General features: G+C 37.1%; 1 protein-coding gene across 1 annotated transcript in view; it reads right to left on the reverse strand.

The window, feature by feature from the left end:
• LOC149847669 (uncharacterized) overlaps positions 1-20042 on the reverse strand; it is a 31688-nt gene that overhangs the window by 5315 nt on the left and 6331 nt on the right. Inside the window, exon 2 of the mRNA XM_090009157.1 lies at positions 8982-9201. Within this exon, the coding sequence (XP_089865283.1) occupies positions 8982-9201 (220 nt within the window). The remainder of the gene's footprint in view (positions 1-8981; positions 9202-20042) is intronic.

Raw genomic sequence — 20042 nt, forward strand, 5'->3', positions numbered from 1 at the left:
AGAACCTTTTTCTCTTCAAGACCACTTGAATTAATACACTCGGATGTTTGGGGTCCTGCACCAGTAATTTCTAAAGGAGGATTTGTTTACTATGTTATTTTTGTCGATGATTTCTCCCGACATACGTGGATGTACTTTCTCAAACATAAGTCTGAAGTATTTTCATACTTTCAAACTTTTCATAATATGGTTAAAAACAAATTTCAAAATGATATTACTATTTTTCGCACAGATTCAAAGGGAGAGTTTTTATCCACAGATTTTCAAAATTATCTTAAATTGCATGGCATCACACATCAAAGATCTTGTCCTTATACACCTCAACAAAATGGACTGGCAGAACGAAAACATCGCCATATTATAGAAACCACTAGAACTTTATTAATAGCAAATCAAGTCCCTAAAGACTTTTGGGCAGAAGCTGCCTTAACTGCCACCTATCTCATTAATAGGATGCCATCTTCTTCGTTACAAAATATCACTCCCATTGAAAAACTTATGAACATTTCTCCAGACTACTCTAGATTAAGAATATTTGGGTGCAAATGTTTCATATTTACTGACAAAAATGATAAACTTTCCCCTCGTGCGATTCCCTGTGCCTTTTTAGGATATGCTGAAAACCAGAAAGGTTATAGATGTTTTGACTTCAAAAATAATAAACTATATGTGTCTAGAAATGTTTCCTTTTTTGAAAAGGAGAGCTTCTTTGATTTTAGAAAATTAAAAGACGTCACTGAGTACTCCTTTTTGCTAGATCTAACATCAACATCTGATGAATATGACCTTGATTGTAACTTTGATGATGATCCAAGAATTATTGATCTTAATGTTGAAAATGAAGAAGTTCATAGAGATACTAGTATTCAATATTCCAGGCGACAAGAGTCTAATACTCCATGTGCACTTGAGAAATATTCTAACATTCCAACTAGACAATCATCCCGGATCTCGAGGCCTCCAGAAAAGTTTGTATCATACGAGTCTTTCTCACCCACATATAGGGCAGTTATTGCATTAATTCACTCATATGAAGAACCATCCACATATTTTCAAGCAAAAAATGATATCAAATGGATAGAAGCCATGAAAGTTGAATTAGATGCACTTGAAAAGGCTTCTACATGGAATATTCAAGATCTTCCTCCAGGGAAGAAAACTATAGGATGTCGATGGGTTTATAAAATTAAAACCAAGAGTGATGGTACTCTTGAAAGATATAAAGCCCGTTTAGTAGCCAAAGGTTATGCCCAAGAATATGGGATTGATTATGAAGAAACATTTGCTCCGGTGGCTCGTATGACTACTGTCTGAACCTTAATTGCCTTAGCTTCTATCAAAAAATGGTCTATTTTTCAAATGGATGTCAAAAATGCTTTTTTAAATGGAAAGCTAGTTGAAGAAGTATATATGGAACCCCCTCCTGGTCTAAGTATTCCTAAGGGTAAAGTCCTTCGCTTAGAAAAAGCTCTTTATGGACTTAAACAAGCACCAAAAGCTTGGTATGATAGGTTTAGTCGTGTTATGATTGATATTGGTTTTCAATTCTGTTTAACTGACACTGCTTTGTTTATTAAGAATTCTGATGCAGGGATCATTGTGCTTCTTCTCTATGTGGATGATATGATCATCACCGGAAGCGATAAACAGGGAGTTGAAACAATCAAAACACTTCTTAAATCTCATTTTGAAATGACTGATTTGGGCTTGTTGAGATATTTTTTAGGCATTGAAGTTGCTTATTCTCCTAGAGGATATTTATTATCTCAGACTAAATTTGCTTTTTATATTGTTTTCAGGTCTGGTATTACTGATGATAAGAAAGTTGACACTCCAGAAGTTGTTAATGTTAAAATGAAGATTGATGATGGAGAACTTCTTGCAGACCCTACTCCTTACAGACAGCTTGTCGGGGCACTTTCCTATCTATCCATTACCAGACCAGATATAGCACATGTTGTTCATACAGCAAGTCAATTTCAACATGCTCCTACTTCTGTTCATATGGGAGCAGTCATGCGTATTATCAGATACATCAAGTCATCTCTTTCACGAGGACTTTTCTTATCTTCCTCCTCTTCTCTTGATTTAATTGCATATACTGATGCTGATTGGAGAGGTGATCCTAATAACAGACACTCAACCACTGGCTTTTGTGTCTTTTTAGGGGAATCATTAATCTCGTGGAGGTGTAAAAAGCAGCAGAAGGTATCTCTCTCATCCACCGAAGCTGAATACAGAGCCATGGCAACCACGACCATGGAAGTAGTTTGGCTCCGACGACTGCTTGCTGACATGGGAGTTGAAGCAACAAAGGCTTCACAAATGTGTTGTGACAACAAAAGTGCGATCTACATTGCCAGTAATAGAACATTCCACGAACGGACCAAACACATCGAAATGGATTGTCACGTCAGAGAGGAATATCTACACGGGATAATTGATCTGCCATATGTCACTTCAGAATATCAGTTAGCAGACCTCTTTACAAAGCCTCTCGCTGCTCCCCGATTTCACTTTCTCTTAGACAAACTTTCGCTCATTGTACCGTAAGTTTGAGGGGGAGTGTTAAAATGTAAAACTGTACATATATGTATATATAATAATATTATATTATTATATATATATAAATACATTTTTAATTTCTTTTTTTTCTGTATTTTTTTTCCTTTATTTTTATTTTTTGTCTTTATGTCATCTAGTTCAGTTTGAACTAGAATGACTGTTGCTAGTCAAGTCCTGTCCAGACTTGACTAGCAATAGAGCTGTTGGACTGACACAGTCCAACAGCTCTTAATAGAGCTGTTGGACTGACACATTCCAACAGCTCTAAATAGAGCTGTTGGACTGTGCCCAACAGCTCTATTGAGTCCTCTTTCAGCTGTGTATATAAAGGGGTGCAGCCCCTCTTGTATTTCACTCCAATGCTTCTTAAGCAATTGGTTTTTCATATCAATAAAGAATACATTTTTATTTTTATTTTGTTTCCAGTTATACCCTTTTTAAGGGTTATGCTTTAGTGTCATTCTTGACACTTGCTCTTGTTAATCAAAGCTCGTGTTTCGAAGATCCCCATTTCATTTCAGTCTTATCTTCCTCTTTACCTCTCTCTTTTCGTCATAGAGTATGAACCAAGAGTAGAGCTCTCCTTCAAACTCAATATAAGCAATTACTTGATGTGGGCTTCGGAAAATCATTTTAGAAGAAAGAAAATTTGGGGCTTTGTGATGGGTAATTACTACCCCTAACCATCATTAAAGCTTACCAAAGTCAAAGGAGGTGTTGAGAAAGCTCTTGTTGGAGATGATTATGATAAAGCCATCAAAGAAATCAAATAAAGGTAGAGGATTGAAAAAATAACCATGCAAAATTTTTGACATGGTTTATAAACAATGTTGACATAAAATATATGCAAACATCAACAAATTTAGAAGAGCCAATGAAGTTTGGTTCTTTATTAAGGGTATGTATACCCAAAAGGATCTTGCTAAACAATATTTTTGTTAAAACAAGATTAAATCTACTAAGCAAGGGGACATGTTTATTCGAGATTATTTTAGTATTTTGTATCCTCTTTGGGATGAATTAATACTCCTTGATCCAAAAATGGGTGGTTTCCGAAGATGTTGAGATTAGAAGAGAGTAAATTGAGAAGAAACACTTTTTTCAATTTCTTCATGTTCTAAGACCAGAACTTGAACAAGTGAGGTCTTCTCTTTTTCATAGAACCAAAGTTATGCCTCTTGAAGATGCTCTTGTCAAGGTGTGTCAAGAGGAAATCTGCCTTGGAATGACAAATAAGAATTATGATGTCTTGGCCGTTACTAAGCCGGGTTCTAATGTAAGGGCCTATAAGGCCCCTTTGTAAAACAAAATAACTATAATGGAGGGTCCAACTATAATAGTGAGTATAGGAAGTGTACTATTTGCCATTATTGTAATGAACCAGGACACATTAGACTGGTATGTCCAAAGCTTAAATGCAAAATCGCTTTCATTGAAGAAATCACACCCACGGAAGAAGAATCAAGCAAAAATGATGGAGATATCAAAGACACGCTTAGCCAAAATATCGGAAGCACTTCAACAACTTCTCAAATCCTCTCCTATGTCAGGTGCCGCTATTGTATCTTCTTCATCTCCTCCAGGTATGTGGATTCTTGACTCGAATGCTTCCTTTCATATGACCCCTCATGAGAATGCCCTCTCTGAAGTTCGCACCAAGGTTGTTAAATGCGATAAGGCGAAGCGAGGCGTTGAGCATGTTATGAAGCGAGGCGTACGCCTCAAGGCGTTGAAGCGTACGCTTCATGATCAAAATAATAAAATAAAATATTTTGATCACCGGTGGAAATACGGCCAGTAATAAAAGGGGGCTTTACAGTTTACACAGAACAAAAGAAAGAAAGGGGAGGAGACGGGATTGCCAGTGGCGCCGGATTGCTCCACCCATTTTGAGGGCCTCGAGGGAGAGATCGAATCCCGGGCGGCTGAATCGGGTGAGGCAATCGAAGGATTTGCAGGAGAAGCGCGACCACCGGATGGCGGCGGCGGGGAGGGAGGAGGGAAAGGGGGTGGTGGGTAGGGCGGCGGGGGGTTTGGGGGACGTGAGGGAGAAGCAGCGGCGGCGGGGAAGAGGGAAGCAGCCGTGGACGATGAGGCGCTCGGCAAGATCGGCATCGTCGGGGCAGGGCTTGAAGGGGGTGTAGCTCATGAAGCGGTGAAGGAGCTCTCGTTGGCTCTGGCAGGCCGTGCCGATCGGGGAGGGAAACTCGTCCTGCTCAGTGGCGGGTGACCGGCCGAGCGGGAGGCGGCGGGCGATGGTGAAGCGGATGAGCTCCGAGGGGATGGTGGCGTTGACGGTGGTGGAGGTGGCGGAAGATCGGCGGCGGGCAAGGTGGGTGATGGTGGCCCAGATGGTGGCGAGCTCTCTGAGGTGAGACAGTTTTTCAACTTGATTAGCAGGTGTCAACAAGGTTCAGAGACTTATTTTCAACTTGATTAGCAGGTGAGACAGTTTATTGTGGGGATTCGTTTGTTTTGAGAATTTTTAAAGCGCCGAGAAAGGGGATGCTGCGGGTGATGGTCATCGGCTGCAGAGAAAGGGGAGGAGACGGGAGTTGTTTTTTTTGCTTTACATGATGCGTTAGCCTCAGAGGTGAAGCGCGCCTCGATGAGAGGCGTGTGCTTCACCCATGTGAAGTGTAAGCTTCAAGGCTCAAACGCCTCGGTACAACGCCTCAGTACCTTGAGCGTGCGCTTCGCCTCTGAGGCGTACGCTTCAGGTACTGAGGCGTACGCCTCTCACAACATTGGTTCGCACTAATTCCACTTCATCTTACGTTTCAACGGCCGATGAAACTTCCTTAAAAGTAAATAGTATTGGAACTCTTGACTCAAAAATTCCTTGTTCCAAAAATAAGAGTTGTTCCAAAGTTAAATTTAAATATTTTTTTCGTCTCTCAAATTTATGATCATTGTTGCAAATTTTTTTTCTCATCACCCTGCAGGATCTCCAGTCAGGGAAGCTGATTAGGCAAGGTCATAGAAGAAGCGATATTTACTTTATGATTTTTTTATCTTTTCCACCCAAGTCATTTTGTAATTATGTACAAGACAATAAGTATTGACAGTTGGCATAAGAGACTTGGGTATCCTAGTTTTTCGAAGATGTATCTTTTTCCTCTCTTGAAAAATATTTGTAATGAAAAAGATATGTCTTGTAAAGATTAAATTTTTTTAAAAATGAAAGTTATTCCCTTTCCTCATAGAACTTTTATTTCTACTCGACCTTTTGAATTAGTGCATTCGAATGTATGGGGTCCTTCACCGGTCATATCAAAACGAAGTTACTCCTATTATGTTATTTTCGTTTATGATTTTACTAGATATACATGGATTTATTTTCTAAATCTTAAATTTGATGTGTTCTCTTTCTTTAAGAAATTTTATTCAATGGTTAAAAATCAATTTCTTAGAAACATATTCATTCTTAGATCAGATTCGGGAGGTGAGTACATGTCAAATGAATTTCAAAACTACTTGAAACAAAATGGAATTTGTCATCAAAGATCTTGTCCTAAAACTCCGCAACAAAATGGGTTATCATAAAAAAAAAGCATAAACATATAATAGAAACCACTAGAACTCTTTTGATTTCAAGGGACATTCCAAAAAAAAATTGGGCCAAAGTTGTTTTAACTTCAACCTACTTAATAAATAGAACTCCTTCGTCTTCATTACAAAATCTCTCTTCATTTGAATAACTTTTTAAAATGACTCCCGATTTTAAAAGACTAAGAATCTTTGGTTGTAAGTATTATGTGCTTCTCCCATAAAAATGATAAAATATCTCTCAAAGCCATTGAATGTGTTTTCTTGGGCTATGGTGAAAATAAAAAAGGGTATTGATGTGTTGATACAATAAATAACAATCTCTATGTTTCAAAAAATGTCACATTTCATGAAAATGAAAATGGGTTTGATAGCAAAGAACCTAAAGAAGAAATTGATTATTCATTTCTATTTGATCTATTGCCAAGACATGATGAGTTTAATTTTATTGAAATATTTGATTCTTACTTGGACAATGACTCTAGTATTGATCATCTGATTGTTGATGAAGTTAGTCATCAACACAAAAGTTTGAATGAAAGTGATATATATGTATATACTCGACAAGGGGAAGGTAATCACCCATGTGCCCTTTGACAAGTTTTCTCAAAACATATCCTTAGGGGAATCCCAAATTAGGAGAATAAATTGAATCTTTAGTGATCCAAATGGATTTGTGTCATATGACTTATTGTCTTAAAACTTTAGAGCATGTTTAATAACCCTTCACTCTTATAATGAGTCATCTCACTTTAATGATGGCAAACAATACCCTCATTGGAATAAAGCAAAGGAAATAGAACCTAATGCTCTTAGGAAAGCCAACACATGGAAAATAGTTGATCCTCCTTTAAGCAAGAAACATATAGGATGTAGATGAGTGTTTAAATTTAAAACCAAAAGTGACAGCTCATTAGAAAGATAAAAAGCAAGATTAGTCCCTAAAAGGTATGCCTAAGAATATAGAATAGATTATGAAGAAACCTTTGATTCTGTCACAAAAATGACTAGCATTCAAACCCGCATTGCCATTGCCTTTATTAAAAAATAGCTCATTTTTCAATTAGATGTTAAAAATACCGTTTTAAATCGAGAACTTGGTGAGAAAGTTTACATGGACCCTCCTCCAGGGGTTAATTTAAATGAAAAAAATTTAAAACTTAAAAAGGCCCTGTATGGTCTTAAACAAGCTCATAAGGCTTGGTATGATAAATTTAGTAATGTTTTGATTAATTTAAGATTTATCTCTTATTATACTGACATTGCTCTTTTTGTCAACAAAACAAGTACTACCATTATAATTCTTCTTTTATATGTTGATGATATGATCATTACAGGAAATAACAACGAAGAAGTTATTGAAATTAAATCAGTTTTAAAGAAAACTTTTGATACATCTGACTTGGGGTTTTTGAGATATTTTTTAGAGACTGAGGTTGCCTACTCTCCTAAAGGATATATTCTCTCTCAGATGAAATTGACTACTGATATATGTGCTAGATCAGAAGTTTCATATTAAAAGAAGTGGAGACCCTAGAAGTTATAAATGCAAAATTAAGACTTGAAGATGGAGTATTGCTTAAAGATCCTACTCCATATCGTCAATTGATTGGATCTCTCACCTACCTCTTCATCACCCGACCTGATATCGCTCATGTCGTTCATGCCGCAAGTCAGTTTCTAGTGCGATTGCTTTTAAGTGCATTTTCGGAGATGAACCACAATGCTTAATTCCATGTCCTTCAAAGATGGGTGGTCAGGGAAGAAAGGAATGAATTCTTAGTGCAAAAGGTAAAATCATTATTTCTGAAAAACTTAATGTGTAAAATCAAGAGGTCCAAGACATTTAGGAAAGAAACAACTAATATATGAAATTGAATTATAAAAAAATACCAGGTATGCTTTTGAAAATAACCCAAAAAGAAATGATAATGTTCATATTGCTAATGGATCATGCATTCCAATTAGGGGTGGCAATCGTGTCGGGTTGGCGGGTCAGCATACCTCAACCCGAACCCGACCCGTTTATTAAACAGGTCGGCTGTGGCAAACACGAACCCGGCCTGTTTAATAAACGGGTAACCCGACACGACCCGCCAACCCATTTAATAAATGGGTTGGGTCGGGTAAACGGGTTCTCAGGTTCGCGGGTCGGGTTGGCGGGTTGACCCACCCGCCTAACCCGTTTATTAAACGGGTCAGGCGGGTTGGCATACCCCTAACACGAACCCGACCCGTTTAATAAACAGGTTAGGCGGGTCGACCCGTTTATTAAACGGGTTCGTTTTTTCCAAACCCGAACCCGCCTAAGAGGCGGGTCGTGTCAGGTTTTGCCACCCCTAATTCCAATAACTAAAAAGAATAGTAAAATGTCTTTCTCACTCTTCATTTGGTGCACGTTTGGCTCTAAATTTCTCATCATAAGTTAGCCTCAAGAGAGCATAGTTGCTAAGTTAACACTCAACAGAGCATAGTTGCGAAGTTTAAAAAAATTGCCTCAGATTTGGTATCCAAATCAACTGTTGTCATGCCAAACCAAGCTCTTAGGATTTATTTTTTCCCTGAAGTCTAGCTATTAGGATCTGTAGCTTTTCTTGTTTCAGAGGATAAGCCTCCAGTCCGGATGGGGTTGGCAAACAGATCACTTATTTAATGCAGTTTATTTTTTATGGAACACCGCATACATATATTTGGCTGATAAACACACTGATAGGGGCCTGTCCAGCTTGCACAGCAGGGAAAATATAAGCGCATTTTCCAAGATGAACCAAAGCACTTAATTCAAAAGTGCCCAAATTCCAACTCTTCATCAATTTCTCTATGAATAAGAGCAGGAACAATTAAATTAAAAAGGAAAATCAAAATACCTTGTACAGCAGCATTCAAAGAAAAGAAAACAGATGTTATGAAAGGCCCATAAGTAATTTGCCCAAGAACCATTTTCTTTAAAGTACTAAGCATGTCACTCTTCGGTAGAATCCTGGACACAAAATTAAACCACAGATGCAGTGATGGCCCTGAAACCAATAATCCATATCCCGCCATCCTCAATGTCCTTGTTTGATCAAATGATGCAGGAGTAAGAATCTGATAGAACAGTTCATCAGAATAAAGTTAGCAGAGTATTCCCAAAAATAGCCCTAGAAGATTATATAAAAAGCTAGATGTTTTCATGCCCATAGATTGACATGGACTAGATTACATAAATAACTTTTTTGCTGAATGCACCACACTCAAAGGTTTCAACAAGATTACATGACCCAAGTCACAGTCATAATAAATGCATGTGAGACCACAATCATCAACAGGATTGAAAACTCAAATAGACCTGGCATTTAACCATGCTGAAGAGATAAGGAATATACATCGATAAATACAAGAGATATTACATAGAATCCACTAAGTCCATCAGGAATTGGCCGTAATAGTCCATAAAATGCCAACCCCTCCAGAAGTCAAGCCAACAACTTGTCTATTGAAATATTTAAAATCACACAAGAATGGATGCCATCTGTTGAATGGTGAAATTTATCATGTGTATCACTTAGTGTACATATCTTTATCCTGTAAGGGTATTCATGTACTTTTTCATGTTACTGTATTTTATCAAAGTTGTAAAGGCATTTTAGGAACTGTATTGTTATAATGTTAGGGTGAAGGGTCAATCTTTTTTATTGTTGTAACTCTTGCTTTCTTGGTAATGAAGTTAGCCATATTTTTCTCCATTGTTATCTTCTCTCTTATAGATTTTCTTGCTCTTGATATGGTATCAGACCCAACATCTCACGAGAGGAGATTGTTGCTGAGGCAAGGGAGAAGGAAGACTTCATTGCTGCTGGTTCAGCTCCAACCTCAAGAATTGAGGGGTATGAATCAGGGAAACAATTCAGTTGAGAAATTTTATTCTGATATGCAAAGAGTTTGGGATGCACTTACACTCATGGAGGGTCAAACCAAGTGTGAGAGGTGTGCAAAGTGTGAGAGGTGCACCTCATGCCAAACTTTTATGGGGCTTCTTGATCAACACAAGGAAACAACTAGGGTTATTGAGTTTCTTATGGCACTTCGACCAAATTTTGACAAGGTGAAGAGTGTCATACTGCATCGTCCACTTTTTCCCTCGATCACTAATGTTCTAGCTGAATTGATTGCAAAAATGACTAAAAAGATAAGGTCGCATAGAACTTATTCATCTTGTGACACTATTATGGTAGTCCCTCGACAGTCTGTGGCAAATTTGGTGGTAGAGGTGGTGGAAGATTTGTAGGAAGAGGTGACTTGAGCTATATTCAGTGTCACTATTGTAAGGGCTTTGGTCACATGAAAAACTCTTGCCAGCTCTCAAGAAAAAGAAAAGTGAAGCTTATGCAGTATCTTATGATGGTGAGGGCACTAATCCCAAGGATGACCACACTAATATTGGTGGTAAGCTTGTTGATTCATTAGCTGAGAGATCTTAAAAGTCATGTGGTGGTCAGCTCCAGCTATTAGAGAAGATGCAGCAGCAGATTCTTCAGTTGCAGCTCCTTGCTCAGTCAGCTATTGTTACTTCTTCCTCTTCCTCTTGTATTGCTTTTGCAGGTATTTCAGATTTTGCTTTTGGATGGTTAATAAACTTATATGACTCATGTAATATGACAATTCATGAGTCTATTTTGACCAATTGTCAACCTTGTAGTGGTGTTTTTTGCACTACCGATAGTTCATCTATATTAGTATTCAAATTAGGATGCATTTCTTCTAACTCATATCCTGGTTACAAATTGAACATTTCTCAAGTTTACCATGTACCATCTTTAGCCATGAATCTTATTTTTGTTGGGCAAATCACTAAGTATAATTGCAATGACATATTTTCTAATGTTGACCATGTTGTGCAGGATCAGCTATCCGAGAAGAGAATTGAGATTGGCCATAGAAGAAGAGATTTATATTACTTGGATTGGCTAAACATGAAAACGCGGAGGAATTATGGAGCTAGTTTGAGTGGAGTTGTGGTAGATGAGTCAGTTTTGTGGTACCAGAGGTTTGGGCATATTTTCAGCTCTAGGTTGCAACATTTGGTTACCTTGAGGGGTTTTGGTAAACCAGAGTTAGTAGTGTCTAAGTGTATCCAAGAGTGTGAAACATGTAGGTTAGCAAAGGTAATGCCTTGTCATTTGAGTTGAGAAATAGAGAGTCCGAGAATCTCTTTGAGTTTGTACATTTCAGATGAGTGGGGTCCTTCACCCATTTTGTCTAAGGATGGTTCTTCATATTTTGTCACTTTTATAAATGATTCTACAAGGTTTACTTGGGCATATTTCATGAAGAATAGAAGTGAACTTTTTGTTATTTTCAATAAATTGTGTGCAATGATTGAGACTCAATTTTCTATTAAAATCTATGTCACATGGGTGAGGGTGAGGGTGTGACACGGGTGCGGCACAATTTTAAAATTTTTGGACATGGGGACTCGGCAATATATATATATATATATATATATATATATATATATATATATATATATATATATATATATATATATATATATATATATATATATAATTTTATTTTGTTTTTAAAATGCCACAGCACAGTCTGTGTGACTGTGCACAGTCTGTGACTCTGCACACTGCACAGACTGTGCACACTGCACAGACTGTGCATAGTCACAGTCTGTGACTGCAGCACTGTCACAGCACTGTGCCTCTTTTTATATATATATTTTTAAATAAAAAATATAAAAAAATGGTTTTTTAGGGACATTTTTGGACTCGGTCAAAGTTGACCGAGTCCAAAATGTGGACGGACTCGGCCTGGACTCGTTGACCGAGTCCGACTCGGCGTTGACCGAGTCCGGGCCGAGTCCGAAGCCGCACCCGAGTCCGCACCCGTGTTGGGGCGTGTCGACTCGGGTGCGGCACCTCCTTAGCCGAGTCCGTGTGACATAGATTAAAATTAAAGTGCTTCGTACTGATTTGGGTGGTAAATATGTTAATGGTGTGTTCAAAATTTTTGGCATGAAAAAAATTAAACATCAAAAAATGTGTCCATATAACCTTGAGCAAAATGGTATAGAGAAAAAGAAAATCAGACACATCTTAAAGACTACAAGAGAACTGCTCTTTGGTGGATGTGTACCTAGAGATCTTTGGGAAAATGTGGTGTGTATGGCAATATATCAGATCAATCGAATGCCATCAAGGGTACTTAAAGATATATTTTCATTCCAAAAGCTATATGGGACTGCTCCAAACTATGAGATAATGAAAGTCTTTGGTTGTACTTGCTTTGTATTATTGTCTGGCAGACTATGTCACATAGGTAGGGATTGCAGTGGACCAGGGGAAAACGGGGCCCCGCCTCCCCCCGTATGGACTGGGGATGGAAGTTAAAATCAAAACCCGTGAGGGGATGGAGGCAGGGGTGGACTTACGCTTTCCCCCACCCCGCCCCGCCCATGATCCCCGTTAGTAAAATAACTAAAATACCTTTAATGATTTAATAAAATTTCATATAATTCCCTTATATATTTCTAATTTCTAACCCTAAAGCTAAAACGACCTTCTCCTTCTTTGGGTCGCCACTTCTCCAATAAGCTCTCCTTTCCCCTCCTTCTGGTCAGCGTGGTTGACCCTTCAACGGTTCCAACTTCTTCTTTAGGGATGGCAGTGGACAGGGGAGAAACGGGGCCCCGCCTCGCCCCGTTTGGACTGAGGATGGAGGCAGGGATGGAGGTTAAAATCAAAACTCGTGTCGGGATGAAAGCAAGGATGGAGGGCAGAATTTTGAGATGGGGCGGGGGTGGAGACATTGTCCCCCGCATCCACCCCGATCCACTGCCATCCCTACACATAGGTGTGGATGTTGCGATGCGGCACTTTAAAAAAACTTGGGTGCCGGTAGGTTTTATATATATATATATATATATATATATATATATATATATATATATATATATATATATATATATATATATATATATAGGAAAACATGTATCTTCAGACGGGTTTTCCCTCAAACTTATTCGAAGGCACGGTGTAATGTCACGCATCTTTTTTTTTTAAAGAAAACAATTTAGTGGCAATTTTTGAACCGCTGCTAAATGTGTGTTTTTTCCGCCCAGACTTTTAGCAACAGTCAAGACCACTTCTAAAAGTCTGGAACGTAAAAAAAATAGACGACAGTGTCGCCGTTTGATCGTGCACGATCAATGGCGACACTTCATCCAAACAATCTTCAAACACTTTAAGTGTTTAAAGATACATGCTACTATATATATATATATATATATATATATATATATAATTTTAACAGTTTTAAGTTAACACTAATGAAATACAAAAGCATCATGATAAGATATATATATGTGTGTGTGCACATATTTATTTATATATAATATTAGATAAAACTAGACTTGGTTAGGGTTAACCGAATCTACTTTTGGAAAAGAAATGGACCTCGGTGTGGTTCACTTCACCTGACACAAAGGAAGTTATGTCCAAGTATCACACCCGCATGGGTGCGGGTGCGACGCGGGTGCATTTCCCTTTTAGAAGAGTCCTTGTTACATAGCTGGCAGATATAGGGATAAGCTCTCACCATGATCAATGCAGTGTTGTTTCTTAGGATTTTCTCATGTACAGAAAGGGTATAAATGCGATGACCTGATTGAGCAAAGGGTTTGGATATCAAGGCAAGTTTTTCATGAGGACACCTATTTTTAGTAAAAAATAGCATGAAGGAAAAGAGGGTGTTGACTTCTCTTTATTGGTTCCATTTCCTAAAGAAAAAGTAGTTGAAAAGAGTGTGGAGGTTCAGGGGGAGGAAGTGGTTAATACGAATAACAGATTTGGACAGACTTATGTTAGAAGGCAAGAAAATGTAGTAGAAATACATTTCCTTGATCAGATGGAGTTAGAGGAGGTAGGAAACTTAGAAGCCAATTTTGATTCGTTCTCAGCTAACCCAGAGCACATGAGTCTATATCATAGTGACAAAAGTTTAAAACAAAAAATTATCACCAATATTTTTCGTGAGATTTTGAAATTTTTTATTTATCTCGGGTTTTTTCTGAAAAAAATATCAGCTAAAAATAAAGAAATAAATATTTCAATAAATATGGGGCAAAATAAAATTTTAGAAAATGATATGGGTTCAAGGTCCTGTCCAAAATTGAAACTTCTAAATAAAATCATTTAAAACTTCAAAATATGGGTTTAATTTACATGTTAGACTTTAGGAGACCTTTCCTATTTTCAATGCATTTAAAGTTTTTATTTTCAAGATAGATTTTAGGAAATCGTTCTCTATCATGAACACTTTCCAAAGTTGCCTTGTTGAGAAACTCGTTTTATGTTTTTGGTGGATGAGAGAAGGTTTTATTGCTATTAAATGAGAGAGAGAAAGATGAATTAAAAGATAGTTTAATGAGAATTTATTCACTTGGAAATAATGTTGTTCAATGCATTTTAAATGAATTTAAAGCAAGAGACTTTTTTATTTTAAATCCCATGATAAAAACGTAAATATCATGATAAAAAGGTGATATTTTGGTTTTGTCAAAAATATCACGATATTTTGAAAAATATCGCAAGATTTTAATATTTAAAATGGTAAGCTAATATATCACATTTTTTCGTGATGTTTTCAAAATATCGCTGATATTTGTCACTATGGTCTAAAGACAGCTTCAACTCCCTTGTCTCTGGTACGTAGAAGCTCCAAAGTATTTGTACCTCATGTAAGGAAATAGAACCCCAAACGAAACTTCAAAAAGAAACTCACAAAAGATCTTTCTCAATGAACACAAAGGTTCATTCAACACACTCACAAGAACCAAAATATTCAAAAGAGTGCACACACCAAGAGAAAATATATACCTCATTAAAATGGGATAAAGTTTAAACCCACACAAAAAATTATGTAAACAAGAAGTAAAAGCCCATATTTATAGGGCTGAAAAAGAGCTTAGAGAGGGGGAGTTGTTGGGCTCCCAACAGCTCAAATTAGAGTTGTTGGGAGTAGAACTCCAATTAATGTTGTATGCTTTATTGACTTTTCAGTCAATAAAGGCATAAGCCTATTTCAATGTCCTAAAACAAAAAATAAAAGTTATTCTAACTAGCCTAATTCTATCTAAACTAAGAAGCTAAACTAAAGAATAAGATTACATATGATAGAGTTAATCTCACGTATGAGATTACAATTTTAACACTCCCCATCAAATTTATGGTTGGACAACCGAAAGTTTGTCTAAGAGAAAATGGAACCGAAGAGCAGCAAGGGGTTTGGTAAAGAAGTCGGTCAGCTGATATTCTGAGGAGACATACGGGAGATCAATGGTGCCGTGTAGAAATTCCTCTCGTAAATAGTGGCAATCCATCTCGACATGCTTCGTTCGTTCGTGGAATGTCCGATTGTTGGCAATGTAAATAGAGCTTTTGTTGTCGCAGCATAGTTGTGATGGTCACGTAGTCATAACACCCATGTAGGGATGGCAGTGAACCGGGGGAAAGCGGGGCCCGCCCACTCCGGTCCATTGCCATCCCTACACCCATGTCTTAAAGCAGACTTCTTAACCATACTACTTCCATAGCGGTTGTAGCCATGACTCTGTACTCAGCTTCAATTGATGAAAGAGAGACTTTTTTTTGCTTCTTGCACCGCCAAGAAATCAAAGATTCTCCTAAAAACACACAAAGATCAGTAGTTGAGTGTCGATCATTAAGATCACCCCCCGATCTGCATCAGTATAAGCAGTTAGTTATAATGAAAAAGAAGCAGACAAAAAAAGTCCTCTATAAACGGAGGTTTTAAGATATCTGATAATTCGTAATACTGCTCCCATATGAACAGTAGTGAGAGCATACTGAAATTAACTTGTTGTGTGGACAGCATGTGCTATGTCCGGTTATGTGATGGAAAGCTAAGACAATGTCCTAACAAGCTGTTTGTAAGGTGTTGGGTTCTCAAGTGGTTCTCCATCATCAATCTTCATTTTGGCATTTACGACTTCAGAAGTGTTAACATGTTTTTCATCTGTGATTTCAGACCTGTCAATAATATCAATAGCAAATTTCGATTGAGTTAGTAAATAATCTCTAGGAGAATAGGTCACTTCGATTCCAAGAAAAAAATTTAAGAAACCCAAGTCATTCATTTCAAAATTGTTTTTGAGAAATTTTTTGATGTTGTCAACTCCCTGTTTATCACTTTCTGTGATGATCATGTCGTCCACATAAAGTATAAGAATAATAATACCTGCATTAGATTTCTTAATAAACAAAGTTGTGTCAGTATGACAAAATCGAAAACCAAAAGCAAACATAACTTGACTAAATTTATCATACCAAGCCTGTGGGGCTTGTTTAAGTCCATATAAGGCCTTGTGTAAACGAAGAGTTTTTCCTTGAGGAATCTTAATACCAGGTGGAGGTTCCATATAAACTTCTTCAGCTAGACTACCATTAAGAAATGCATTCTTGACATCCATCTGAAAGATATGTCATTTCTTTATAGAGGCAAGAGCAATCAAAGTTCTTACAGTAGTCATTCTAGCGACAGGTGTAAAAGTTCCCTCATAGTTTATTCCATATTCCTGAGAATAGCCTTTAACAAGTAGCCGAGCCTTAAAACATTCAAGAGTGTCATCACTCTTGGTTTTGACTTTGTATACCCAACGACATCTTATAGGTTTCTTTCCTGATGGAATATCTTGAATAGTCCACGTATTCGCCTTTTCTAAGGCACTTAACTCTGATGACATGGCTTCAACCCATTCGGGATGTTCTTTTGTAGTATCATAATTAGAAGGTTCTATGTAGGAATGTAACAGAGCAATATATGCTTGGTACTTTGGTGAAAAAGACTCATAGGATACAAATTTTTCAGGAACTTTTGACACCCTAGATGATCTTATTGCTTCTATATGATCTTGTGTTTTCGTATATTTTTCTAGAGCACAAGGTTGCTCTAGGTTACCCCGTCTGAAGTATTGAATACATTCTGGATGAGATGATTCAGTACTTATCACATTTTGATCTTCTTGATCAACATCTTCCTTATCAATCTCTGAAACTAAGTCCAGTAAAAAGGAATATTCATCGATTTATGTAGAGTTTTTAATTTCAAAGAAACTTTCATTTTCTAAGAAGGATATATTTTGTGACACATATAGCTTTCTAGTTTTGAGATCAAGGCATCTATAACCCTTTTGATTGCTTGCATAACCAAGAAACACACATGGAATAGCATGAGGTGAGAGTTTTCCATTTTTGTTGAAGAAAACAAAACATTTACAACCAAATACCCTTAACCTTGAATAATCTGGGATCTGTTTGAAGAGTTTTTCAACAGGTGAAATATTGTTTAAAACAAAGGATGGCATTCTATTAATGAGATATACCACGGTTAAAGTGGCTTCGACCCAAAAAAAATTGGAACTAGATGAGTGACGAGTAGGGTTCTTGTTGTTTCTAAAATATGCCTATGTTTTCTTTCTACTAGGCCATTTTGTTGTGGAGTATATGGGCATGAACTTTGATTTGAAATACCATGTAAATTTAAGTAATCATTAAATTCTTTTGACAAAAACTCTCCCCTTGAATCAGTGCAAAAAATAGAGATATCATTCTTAAATTGATTCTTAACCGGTTTATGAAATATTTGAAAATGAAAAAATACTTCAGATTTATGTTTTAGAAAATAAATCCAAGTATTTCGTGTAAAATCATCTACAAAAATGACATAATATGAAAAAAATCCTTCGAATATAACAAGTGCAGGACCCCATACATCCGAATGCACTAACTCAAAAGGCCGAGAGGAGACAAAATTTCTTTCTTGAAAGGGTAATTTCTTCATTTTTTCCAAAATACATTTTTCGCATTTAAATGTTTCAGAATTACAAAAGTTTTTCATATTTGAAAGAAAATGGATATTGGATACACTAGGATGACCAAGTCTCCTGTGACATAGATTCAAGTTCATTTTTTGAACATTACAACAAAGCCTATTCTAGAGAATTTCTAAAACTCCTTCTCTATGGCCTTACCCAATCAGCTTCCCTGACTGGTGATCCTGCACTCGACAACAACGAGAGGAGAAGAAAATGTTATATCTATAGTCAGATAGTTCAGAAACAGACAAGAGATTGAGATTTAATTTGAGAATATATCTAATTTGTGAAATATGAAATCCTTTTAAGTTTTGAGAATTTTTTTCAAATTTTTTTATTTCTCCGATTTTTAATGATGTTCCATCGGCAGTAAAAATATTAGATCCATTTGAGTTATGACATTCAGATAATATTTCAACATTCAGAGTCATATCAAAAGAAGCACCTGAGTCAAGAAGCCATAGAGTTTTACCTGGATCGGAGGTGCTCACAGAAGAGACAACAGCTCCCGTAGATGAAGATGCTCCCTTGAGTAGTGGTTCGAGTGCTTCCACCAATTGTACAAGAGACATACTCCCAATAAAAGTTTCGCTTGATTCTTGTAGTGGTCCGACGGAAGCAACTTTTTTCTCATAAGGTCGCTTTAATTTTGAAGAGTGAGTTTTCACATGTCCAGGTTCACGGCAATAGTAGTAAATAATTTTATTTTTTCTCAAAATCAACATTTCCTCTTCCATAGTTGGGATGCTTGTAAGTCCTAACAAAGTTTATAGGTTTAGAGATGGCTAGAACTGAGTCGTCATCGTTTTTGAAAATTCTACTTTTTAGTCTATTTTCTTCCATTCTCAAATCCTCTATTGTATCTTCTATTGACGGCACCTTTCCATGATGGAGAAGAATAGACTTAGTGGATTCAAATTCTGATCGTAATCCACTAATAAAATGAAAAAAATGTTCCGCATTGATTTGGTTTTGGCGGAGTTCAATATCTTGTGAACAATGTCACTTTGGTTGAAGAAGAGCTAACTCTTCCCACAATTCAGACAAGCCATTGTAGTATTCTCTAATGCTCTTGTCTCCTTGAACCATATTCTGAACTTTAATTTGTAAATTGCACGCATGTGCAATATCCTTAAGAGAATACATTCTCTTAAGGTAATCTCATGCATCATTAGCATGCTCAAATTTTGCAAGACTCGAGCATTTCTTTATGTCAACACTTGTAATAAGCCAAGACATAATTTTGGCACGACACATTCGCCATTCCTTCCATTTTTTTCATAAGTGGAAATGGCCCTGATCCTTTCTACCTCCGTGAGAGGTATTTTTTTTCCCCTTCTTGCTTGGTGAGGATTAATGTGGGTTCCATATCAGTTCCGTCTACTAATCCCCATAATCTCTTTCCCCACGTAAGGTACTTCATAATTGAAGCCCATGTGACGTAGTTTGAATCATTAAGCTTAATGGGTTTAATGGTGACGTTATCATTGTCATCCATTTTACAAGGCTTAATAAGGAGAAGAAGAAAGAAACTCAATGAGAGTAGAGAAGAAAGATGTACTCTACCACGAATGGTAGATATGAACATACCTCCAAGCTTGTTGATCACTCTTTTATATATACTTGAAGAAGAACGCCTCTTCTCCTTTAAAACTTGAGTGGCATGCTTTCCAATGCACCGAGATAAGTAGCTTGATCACAACCATCGCTCTGATACCATGTAAGGAAATAGAACCCCAAACGAAACTTCAAAAAGAAACTCACAAAAGATCTTTCTCAATGAACACAAAGGTTCATTCAACACATCACAAGAACCGAAATATTCAAAAGAGTGCACACACCAAGAGAAAAATATATCTCATTAAAATGGGATAAACCCACATAAAAAATTATGTAAACAAGAAGTAAAAGCCCATATTTATAGGGCTGAAAAGGAGCTTAGAGAGGGAGAGCCGTTGGGCTCCCAACGGCTCAAATTAGAGTTGTTGGAAGTCCAACAACTTCAATTAATGCTCTATGCTTTATTGACTTTTCAGTCAATAAAGGC

Source organism: Nuphar pumila, chromosome 1 (assembly GCF_984573655.1).
Source record: "Nuphar pumila chromosome 1, dmNupPumi1.hap1.1, whole genome shotgun sequence".
Taxonomy (NCBI): domain Eukaryota; kingdom Viridiplantae; phylum Streptophyta; class Magnoliopsida; order Nymphaeales; family Nymphaeaceae; genus Nuphar; species Nuphar pumila.